Source organism: Oncorhynchus nerka, linkage group LG22 (assembly GCF_034236695.1).
Source record: "Oncorhynchus nerka isolate Pitt River linkage group LG22, Oner_Uvic_2.0, whole genome shotgun sequence".
Taxonomy (NCBI): Eukaryota; Metazoa; Chordata; class Actinopteri; order Salmoniformes; family Salmonidae; genus Oncorhynchus; species Oncorhynchus nerka.
The window spans coordinates 25,451,982-25,463,984 of NC_088417.1; the positions used below are offsets into that span (position 1 = coordinate 25,451,982).

The 12,003-nt window shown below is 40.3% G+C and overlaps 1 protein-coding gene across 1 annotated transcript in view; it reads left to right on the top strand.

The window, feature by feature from the left end:
• Nucleotides 1-6,794: 6,794 nt before the first annotated feature.
• LOC115105043 (guanine nucleotide exchange factor VAV3) overlaps nucleotides 6,795-12,003 on the top strand; it is a 157,053-nt gene continuing 151,844 nt past the window's right edge. The window contains exon 1 of the mRNA XM_065007087.1: nucleotides 6,795-7,312. Within this exon, the coding sequence (XP_064863159.1) occupies nucleotides 7,106-7,312 (207 nt within the window). The 5' untranslated portion in view covers nucleotides 6,795-7,105. The remainder of the gene's footprint in view (nucleotides 7,313-12,003) is intronic.

Here is a 12,003-nt window from a genome sequence, read left to right on the forward strand (position 1 = left end):
GAACTGAATAATAAGAAATGTTATAGATGGAAGGACAAGTGTGGAAATCTACCAAAAACCAATTAAGCAACAAATTTAATCCCTTCTAGACAATTTCTTGGACAAAAGGTTTCACTGTAATAGTGAATGTCACGCCCTGACCTGAGTATTCTTTGTTTTCTTTATATATTTTGGTTAGGTCAGGTTGTGACGAGGGTGGTATGTGTGTTGTTGTCGTATCTAGAGTTTTGGTACAGTCTAATGTTTTGTAGGTTTATAGGGTTGTTTACATTCTAGGTGTTTATGTAGTTCTATGGTTCCCTAGATTGGTTCTCAATTTGAAGCAGGTGTTTATCGTGGTCTCTGATTGGGAACCATATTTAGGCAGCCATCTTCTTTGGGTATTTTGTGGGTTATTGTCTATGTCTATACTAGTATTATTATAGCTTCACGTTTGTTGTTTTGTATAGTTTGTTAAAGTGTTCTTCGTCTTTATTAAAAGTATGTATTCATCTTACGCTGCGCCTTAGTCTCCTCCATACGATGAACGTGACAGTAAAAAAACCTAAACAGTATATTTGACCTCTCAGTTTCATACATTTACATTTACATTTAAGTCATTTAGCAGACGCTCTTATCCAGAGCGACTTTACCATATCTAAAAATGTCAAGCAGACAACCTAAGAAAATTAACAACAATAACAAATGGTTTGATGAAGAATGCAAAAACCTAAGAAAGAAATTGAGAAACCTATCCAACCAAAAACATAGAGACCCAGAAAACCTGAGCTTACGCCTTCACTATGGTGAATCACAAAAAGAATACATAAATACACTACTGAAAAAGAAGGAACATCATGTCAGAAATCAGCTCAATGTAATTGAAGAATCCATAGAATCTCATGGAAAAATTGGAAAACTCGAAACAAAGAGTTATCTATCCAGAACGGAGATGTATGGATAAAGCACTATTCCAATCTTTTTGGCTCTATAACAAAGCACAAACAGCAAAAACATATACATGATCAAATACAAATCTTAGAATCAACTATTAAAGACTACCAGAACCCACTGGATTCTCCAATTACATTGAATGAACTACAGGACAAAATACAAACCCTCCAACTGTGGGGTTGATGGTATCCTAAAAGAAATGATAAAATATACAGACTACAAATTCCAATTGGCTATACTTAAACTATTTAAAAATACTCTTCAGCTCTGGCATCTTCCCCAATATTTGGAACCAAGTACTGATCACAAATGTCACCCCAATACCTACCAGGGTATATGGGTCAACAGTAACCTTGGGAAAATCCTCTGCATTATCATTAACAGCGAACTCGTACATTTCCTCAGAGAAAACAATGTACTGAGCAAATGTCAAATTTGATTTTTACCCAATCATCATATGACAGACCACGTATTCACCCTGCACACCCTAATTGACAAACAAACAAACAAACCAAAACAAAGGCAAAGTCTTCTCATGCTTTGTGTTTTTTGACTCAATTTGGCATGAGGTTCTGCTACACAAATTGATAGAAAGTGGTGTTGGGGGAAAAACATACAACATTATAAAATCCATGTACACAAACAACAAGTGTGCGGTTAAAATTGGCAAAGAACACACACCTTTCTTTCCACAGGGCCGGAGGCAGGGGGGCAGACATGTCAGTTAAGCCCACCCTCTTCAACATATATATCAACGAATTGGCGAGGGCACTAGAACAGTCTGCAGCAAACAGCCTCACCCTTCTAGAATCTGTAGTCAAATGTCTACAGTATGCTGATGATCTAGTGCTTATGTCCCCAACGAAGGAGGGCCTACAGCAGCACCCAGATCTTCTGCACAGATTCTGTCAGACCTGGACCCTGAGATTAAATCTCAGTAGGGCAAAAATAATGTTGTTCAAAAAAGTTCCAGTTGCCAGGACCACGAATACAAATTCCATCGAGACACAGTTGCCCTAGAGCACACAAAAACAGTATACATACCTCAGCCTTAACATCAGCGCCACAGGTAACTTCCCCAAAGCTGTGAACAATCTGAGAGACTTGGCAAGAAGGGCATTCTATGCCATCAAAAGGAACATAAAATTCATCATACCAACTAGGATCTGGCTAAAAATACTTAAATCAGTTGTCACAAACCGGCACAAAGCCCGTAACAAAAGGGAGACAACGTGGAGATAATATATTTATTAAATAAAGTAAACTAAGTACAATATACAATGGTGTGTGTAATCAGTAATCAGTAGTGTAAGTGAGTGTTTTGCATGCATGAATGTGATAATGCAGGGTGTTGAAAGATGCTAAAGCAAAAAACCACCAAGAAACACAACAAAATCTATAAAGGTGTCTGCATGGAGAGTGTCTCTTCCATGAATGGGGAAGTGGTGTATTTATCCTGGGACACACCTGGCCCAGGTGTTTCCCATGTAGCTGACGACCCTCCCAACTCCGCCCACCGTCATCCTAATAAGGAAACAAGAACAAAGAGAGAATACGGCAGACAGAGTGGGAGGGTCCTCACAGTTATAGAACCCATTGCCCTTTATCGTTGTGAGGTCTGGGCTCCGCTCACCAACCAAGAATTCACAAAATGTAACAAACATCAAATTGACACTCTGCATGCAGAACTCTGCAAAAATATCCTCAGTGTACAGCGTAAAACACCAAATAATGCATGCAGAGCAGAATTAGGCCGATACCCGCTAATTATCGAAATCCAGAAAAGAGTTGTTAAATTCTACAACAAATTAAAAAACAAAGCCATCACCTACAGAGAAATTAACCTGGAGAAGAGCCCCCTAAGCAAGCTGGTCCTGGGGTTCTGTTCAGAAACACAAACACACCCCACAGTGCCGCACGACAGAAACACAATTAGACCCAACCATATCATGAGAAAATAAAAAGATAATTACTTGACACATTGGAAAGAATTATTTTAAAAAACAGAGCAAACTAAAATTCTATTTGAGAAAGGCCGCCGAAGGCAGACCTGGCTCTCAAGAGAAGACAGACCATGTGCACACTACCCACAAAATGAGGTGGAAACTGAGCTGCACTTCCTAACCTCCTGCCAAATGTATGACCATATTGGAGACACATATTTCCCTCAGATTACATAGATGCACAAGGAATTTGAAAACAAATCCAATTTTGATAAACTCACATATCTATAGGGTGAAATACCACTTGTGCAATCACAGCAGCAAGATTGGTGACCTGTTTCCACAAGAAAAGGGCAACCAGTGAAGAACAAACACCATTGTAAATACAACCTATATTCATGTTTATTTATTTTAACTATTTGTACATCATTACAATTATTTTGGAACTTGTGAGTGTGATGTTTATTGTTCATTGTTGTTGTTTATTTCACTTTTGTTTATTATCTATTTCACTTGCTTTGGCAATGTAAGCATATGTTTCCTATGCCAACGAAGCCCCTTAAATTGAAATTGAAATTGAGAGACAGAGAGAGAGACAGAGAGAGAGACAGAGAGAGAGACAGAGAGACAGAGAGACAGAGAGAGAGAGAGACAGAGAGACAGAGAGAGAGAGAGAGACAGAGAGAGAGAGAGAGAGAGAGAGAGAGACAGATGCTTCCCAGTGTTCATTGTGACAGCAGGAGGAAACAGGAACTGGATATCCATGACATTGTGCCTTTGAGCCTTTGCCATTTCACTCTTACGTGAGGAATGCCATAGCACCAATACTTCACCCCACCTCCCCTTATTCTGACTGTCACAGCTATGTACTATTGCTGGAGCATGGATCAGATAGCCTGCATCCAAACTGAATTGCTCTGTTTCACTATTGTATCACTTTACAATTTAAATGGCGGGAAGGCCAGTCTGAAATTGTGAAGTGAAACAAGACAATTGAGTTTAGATCCAGGCTATGACTCTGACACAACAATGGGGAAGTGGCCTGTACCTTTAAAGGCCCTGTGCAGTCAAAAAATCATTTCCTGTGTTTCATATATTTCCACACAATGCGGTTGGAATAATACTGTGAAATTGTGAAAATTATGATAATGCCCTTTTAGTGTAAGAGTTGTTTGAAAAGAAACGCCTACAATTTCAGCCTGTTTTGGTGGCAGGGAGTTTTTGGACTTCCATGGTGACATCACCATGCGGTAAATTAGTTAATAGATCAATAAGAAAGCAGTAGCGGAAGCCAGGCTCCCACGCAAAAAAGTGTGGTGATAATTGCGTTGTCTGCTCTATGACCTATTAGTTCATATGCCTTGCAGCCGTGATATATAGGCCTAAGGCCGAGACAATAAGAAGACACAGAGGCAGAATAAATTAAACCACACCTTTGTTTCATCACAAACTGGAGAGAAACTTCTGTCCATTGAAGTCCACAAAACATGTTGCATGTAACAAACAGTTACATGACCTACAGCATGGTCAAGCAAGTTCATGTTTCCGGAAATATACTACTAAACAATCGTTGATTTAAAACCACAGAGTGTTACCTCAAGTCGCAAATAAAACAAGAGCTTCCTCCGCTATTCCAGCACCATTTCAACTTCAATATCATCAAATCACCAATGCTTAGTCGGATAAAGTAATCCTTCCCCCCTTAAAAGATTTAGATGCACTATTGTAAAGTGGCAGTTCCACTGGATGTCATAAGGTGAACGCACCAATTTGTATGTCGCTCTGGATAAGAGCGTCTGCTAAATGACTTAAATGTAATGTAAATGTCTAATAGTGACAACTAAAACCATTTAGTCCAATCAATGTAAGCTAAATATGATATGGCTGTCCATTGTTCTAATTTGTGTGTGTGTGTGCGTGTCTGCTGCGTTCATGCAAGTAGAAAAAACGTGTTGACTCACCCTACTTGTAGAGAAACACCAATGCCATCTTCCTCTCTTTCATGTTGATGAAACGGTCTATCACTCTGTCATACAGTACACACTTTTTTGTTGTCCTAGGCTACAGTACCTGGCTAAAAGGCTTGCTCGCTAGCCTAACTTCCTTTCATGGGCAACAATGCGCCAAGCCAGCTAGTTAGCATTAGCCTACTACATCTAGCTACATATTGAACTTCCATCCTCTCAGGCCAGGGGCACAATTACTTAATTTATGATTGGATCAGAATCCCCGTTATAATCATTGGCCAGTACAGATAATTAAGTAAAACCCCAAGTTCAAATCCCTATCTCCATCCATGGCTAATTTAGGAAACGGACAATTTTAGCTAGCTAACTAGTCACTGGAGGGCAACAACACAACGAGACGCAACATTTCAAGTTGTTTCTGTCAATTACGTTATGCTCGGGGTGTGATTGGAATGAAGCCAGATCCAAACTGGCTTCCAGGACCATTCACAGTTGAGCTCACTCAGTTTAGCTCAATTCTTATTGGCTAGTATTTTATACTTTTTTTAATCAAGGGAGGCCAAATGATCGCTGGCTTCCCTTATATTCAATGCTACGGGCGGCAACAATGTCATACTCTTTTTGACCAGACAGTTTCTACACATACAGAAAAAGAGGGTTGCAGTTTTGCAAATTGAAGGAAAATGATAAAACACAGAGATGAAAGCTAAATTATTTTATATGTTTGGCATCCATGAATACATGCCACTGTAAGAAAACGAGTTCCAAATCTCTCTGCCAATAACAGCTCATTTTAGCTTTCCCCTCCCCACTCAAACCACTCCCAGACAGTCCAAACAAAATTATTACTTGAGAAATTGCTCTTTGCTAAAAAGCCCTTTTTTGTTTCTTTTTCACCATTTAAATTGAACACAATCACAGTAAGGTACAAATTGTTACCCAGAAATGATTTTCTGGGTCACAATTAACAACTGCGTTGGACCTTTAAGGCATAAAAGGGAAGGAAAGAGAGCTCTGATGGACATGTACAGTAGTAGGTGGTGGACAGACCAAAGCATGTACTAGCCTACGAATAAAACCCCATTCTATGATCCAGACTTTGACCTTCCCCCATTCCAGTATAACGAATCCTCTCATGCACATATATTTACCCACAATTTTTTTTTTTTTTGTATTTGCTATTCAAATCATTTCCCCCCATTTTTAATTAATGGATAACAACGGAAGCCACCTGATGCACTGCAGACCACAGCACTGCTAAATGGAGAACATAGATTATCAAACCATAACATATTTATATTTTCATCAGCAGAATCATACAAAGGGTAGTCTAATTTTGCTTTTTGGTATTTACAAGGATCTCCAATAGCTGCTGCAAAAGCATCAGCTACTCTTCCAGGGAAATATAATGTTTATCTTGACGATTATCAAATAAAATGAAATATGTAGGCCTACATAAACCGATTGTGCATTATTGGAGTCTTCATTGAAGCAGCAATAGATTTATTTGACTGATAAAGATGCATTCATCTATTCCTATCAATAATTAATAGACTTTCTCTTTGAGGTCACCAGTGCTGCGACAGACAATTTACATATTTAACCCAATTTAACCAAAATCTGTTTTCGATAAATTTAACAGGCAAAACCCATTCTATTTATGTTAAATAATTCCAATAATTTTATGGAAGTTAATTTTTCTGACTAAAGTTAAGTCATTTAATATTCATCCTCTCCGAATAGACTACCGCTACTTCTAAATCGTTCTTAATAGGCTACAATTTTCCAAACAGCACTTTGTGTTTTTTTTTCTTTTTCTAAGAATGTTCTGAGGTGGGTGACACAATGCTAATATCAATGCAGTAATTAACTCTATGGAACATATGAGTGGAAGCGGAAAAGGAGAGGCGGAGGGTTGGTATGGACGGAGAGAGAACGCGCGCGCGCGCGAGAGAGAGAGAGAGAGATGGAGAGAGGCAGGGAGGGAGAGCGCACGAACAGTGTTGCCGTTACTGTCAGCTGTGGAACGGTTCAGTCATCAATGGACAGGGTACACACGTAGCATAGCCTCTTTCAATGTACCTTTATTTCTGCTATGAAACGGAGGGAAGTATAATCAAATCCGGTTACCTAGTTTCGCTTTCATCGTTTATATTGCAGATTGAAATGGAGACAACGTTGTGTTAGCGTGCGCTATTGATTAGACTCCAATAGGCTTTATTCCTTGCGGAATATTTGTTTGATCTCAACCATATATTAACAATGATGGAGTATTGGAGGCAGTGTGCATTATGGCTGATCAACTGCAAGGTGCTACCACCCAACCATCGGGTAACATGGGAGTCCGCCCAGGTATTCGACCTGGCTCAGACACTCCGAGATGGAGTGCTCCTGTGTCAGCTTCTCAACAACCTCCGACCCCAGTCCATCAACCTCAAAGAGATTAATCTCAGACCGCAGATGTCACAGGTAAAATAAGAAACGTGTTTACAATAATTTCATATCAAAAACATTAAACGCTTCAAATACTCTGCTAAACCACAATGCCCATATTTTCACCCATCGAATGGAGTAATCAAAAACATAAAAGACTGCACAGAGGGAGGGAAAACCTGTTGGCAGTTTGAATCACATTAGTTTAACTTAGTTCGCTGTGAACTTGGGAATTGTTTCATATCCTCGAAAGTGTTCTTTTTTTTTGTCAACGAGGGAAGTTTCCATTATTTTGATCTCTTAAAGCAAAGCTGTACCGTTATCTGAACCGAGTCAGACCTCGCTTGCCCTCTATGGCAACCAGGCCTCAGAGCATTTCATATTATTCTGTACAAAAATCTGACACTCCACTTAGTATGATATGTTAGGTTTCGATGGTATGGATTGATTTTGGATGTTCATCATCCATTTCGTAGGATATGTTACAAATTACAATTCCTATTATATGTTAAGATTTTGCTAAACGTACAGTATGTTATAGATTTGTAATGTACAATGTTATGAATTTGCAAAAGTATGATATGTTAGGAATTCCAATTTGTTGTGGCTAACATTAGCTAGGGTTAGGGGAAGAGTTAGCTAACAAGCTAAGTAGTTGCAAAGTAGCTAAAATGTAGTAAGTAGTTGAAAAGTTGAATAAAATGCTAAAGTTGATGATATTCAAACCTTTGGGTTGCTAGAGTTTCGCATTATACACCTACCTATACACCCCGACCAAACATCCTCCTTTAGTTTTTGCCTTAATTAACCTTATGTCTTATATAACCATACATATAGTCTATGAGACCAGGCTGTCTATAGGATATGAGATTCACACATTCAGCTGGAGGTAGAGAGGTTGCTTTGAGTATATGGCTTTATGTACATCAACAAAACAGTTTCAATCAATTCTTATGTTTCCCCCTCCCCCATATTTTGATTTATATTTATTTATATATTTAAATAATCAAATGAATAGCCCCACAAAGGCAGTAAAATTCCATGGGCCAACTATCACATTTCTCTGTGACAGTACATGGCAGCTTTTGTCTATTAGAAATAAGTGGTAGCTGGTCTTTTCTGTGCTTTCCTCGTTTTCCCTTCCCTGTAACAGAGTTGTTTTTTGATTTGTGCTCTTGCATCTCAACACTTTCATCCTTTCCTATTGATTTATTGTCCCATATTGAGTCAATAGCCAGTACAAAGTACAGGTATATGACAATATATATTATGTTCCTAGCACACAGAAAGACTAACAGACAAACATACATACATACATACAGATAGGTAGACAGACATACATACATACATACATACATACAGATAGACAGATAGGTACACAGACAGACATACAGACATACATACAGATAGACAGATATGTAGACAGACAAACATACATACAGATAGACAGATAGGTAGACAGACAGACATACATACATACAGATAGACAGATAGGTACACAGACAGACATACATACATACATACAGATAGACAGATAGGTACACAGACAGACATACAGACATACATACAGATAGACAGATATGTAGACAGACAAACATACATACAGATAGACAGATGGGTACACAGACAGACATACATACATACATACAGATAGACAGATAGGTACACAGACAGACATACAGACATACATACAGATAGACAGATAGGTAGACATACAGACATACATACAGATAGACAGATGGGTACACAGACAGACATACAGACATACATACAGATAGACAGAGATGTAGATAGACAAACATACATACAGATAGACAGATAGGTAGACAGACAGACATACGTACATACAGAAAGACAGATAGGTACACAGACAGACATACAGACATACATACAGATAGACAGATATGTAGACAGACAAACATACATACAGATAGACAGATAGGTAGACAGACATACATACAGATAGGTAGACAGACACACAGACATACATACAGATAGACAGATAGGTAGACAGACAGACATACAGACATACATACAGATAGACAGATAGGTAGACAGACAGACATACATACAGATAGACAGAGATGTAGACAGACAAACATACATACAGATAGACAGATAGGTAGACAGACAGACATACAGATAGACAGATATACAGATAGGTAGACAGACAGACATACATACAGATAGACAGATAGGTACACAGACAGACATACAGACATACATACAGATAGACAGATATGTAGACAGACAAACATACATACAGATAGACAGATAGGTAGACAGACAGACATACAGGTAGTGTGACTGCCAGGTACAGGTACAGCTCCCCTGTCTTCTGCGTTATTAAAAACTGAGGCTCCTGCCTCCTGCCACGTGTTCCTCTGCTCTCCTGGTTGTCAAAGACCATCTGCTCCTGTCCTGTCCCACGCCAAGCCTATACTGTCACAGCCTGGGTCACACCGAGCATGTCACAGCCTGGCCTGGCTCTGGGCTGGGCAGATTATAATTCTCCTTCACATCACAGCTAAATCTGTGTCTCAATGACAACTCTCAGGGGAGAGAGGGGACGGTTACTCCATGTGACGAGTCTAGACCAACCTTTAGAGCACCTGACTGCCACACACACAAACACACACTCCCACAGTCACACACACGCACACGCGCACGCATGCACGCACACACACACACTCAGTCATCACGCACACTCAGTCATCGCACACTCGAATGAAGCAGCCAATGAGTAAGCTGCTTCACAAACCAACTATCAGTGTATAGCTGACAGACAGATTGCGTGACAGAGGGAGTGCACTCTAAAACAATTCTACAATCCTCATGTCAATATGAATTACTTCTACAATAGACTCGTAATCAAGTTTGTTTTTAAAATGGTCAAAGTCAAGTGGACCATTACATTTGCTATTGTTATTGACATTTTGTATTGCTTTTAGTGCCTCAAACAAATGACCATGTTTGCATGGTGCTTTAAGAGAGGAAACTAGGTTGTGTGTTGGTAAGAAGAGAGGTTGAGCTGTGTATTACTCTCAGGGTTAGACAAGGCCAACGGCTACAATTATTGATCGAGAGAAGATCATTATTTGCCAGCATCCGCTCTAAGTCATGACATAATGGCACACTATGTAGCAGGCACATTGGATGTGTCCTATGCTTACCCATTGTAACACTATGTTATTCTTAGACATGGCTTGATGCCATCTTGGATTAGTCATTATGATTCAATGAGGATGATACATACAAAAGTGTAAGCACCTACATCACGTACATCACTGAAGCAAATACGATTCATATTTACAATTCTGCTCAGCCTACTTTCTCTTGATTGTAGACCAAGCAGATATAATATTTCTGTCCTTAGGCTTAACACACTACTAGTGTGCTACACCCATTCACACAGCATGCTAAGGATACCAATTTCCTTTGGTTGTACATCACTATCCAACAACAGAAACTGGAGGGGAAATTTCAAAAAGCCCCTCCACAACTTTCTATCTGCGTCCGAAATTGAACCTTACTCCCTATATGGTGTATGACTTTTCACCAGGGCCCATTCAGAATTAGTACACTAAATATGGAATAGGGTGCTATTTGGGAAGCACCCACTGCCCCCAGCCCTCAGTGCTCCATGGAGGTGTCATTTACATAACGGAGGGTTGGTTGAGATGCATGAATACCACAGTGAATAATTAATGAATACACAGTGGCAGTAGCTATTTTATCATTGGTCCATTTACAAACACATGGGACGCTAGGCCTCCCCTCACCCAGTGGGACCCTGGGGACCGCGGAGAGACCCAGACAAAGGCTTAGAGGGCCCAGAGCACAAAGGACCTGTCTGGTGCACAGAGCCATATCAAAGAACCCTCTCTGAACACAGGGGCCTGGACCCTCAAAGCAGCGGGCCTCGTGGCTGTATTAGACGCGTAATTAAAGCACAAGTCATCAGCTCCTCTGGAGACTTAGTTGTCCAGCAGTGATGGCAGCAGCGGGGTTGGCAAGAGGGAAGTAGTGGAGTGCGTAGTGTGTGTCTCTCTGATGTGAAGTGTGCTAACAGCGTGTCTCTCTGATGTGAAGTGTGCTAACAGTGTGTCTCTCTGATGTGAAGTGTGCTAACAGCGTGTCTCTCTGATGTGAAGTGTGCTAACAGTGTGTGTGTCTTTGATGTGAAGTGTGCTAACAGTGCGTGTCTCTCTGATGTGAAGTGTACTAACAGCGTGTGTCTCTGATGTGAAGTGTGCTAACAGCGTGTCTCTCTGATGTGAAGTGTGCTAACAGCGTCTGTCTCTGATGTGAAGTGTGCTAACAGCGTGTGTCTCTGATGTGAAGTCTGCTAACAGCGTGTCTCTCTGATGTGAAGTGTGCTAACAGCGTGTGTCTCTGATGTGAAGTGTGCTAACAGCGTGTCTCTCTGATGTGAAGTGTGCTAACAGCGTGTGTCTCTGATGTGAAGTCTGCTAACAGCGTGTCTCTCTGATGTGAAGTGTGCTAACAGCGTGTGTCTCTGATGTGAAGTGTGCTAACAGCGTGTCTCTCTGATGTGAAGTGTGCTAACAGCGTGTGTCTCTGATGTGAAGTGTGCTAACAGCGTGTCTCTCTGATGTGAAGTGTGCTAACAGCGTCTGTCTCTGATGTGAAGTGTGCTAACAGCGTGTCTCTCTGATGTGAAGTGTGCTAACAGCGTGTGTCTCTGATGTGAAGTGTGCTAACAG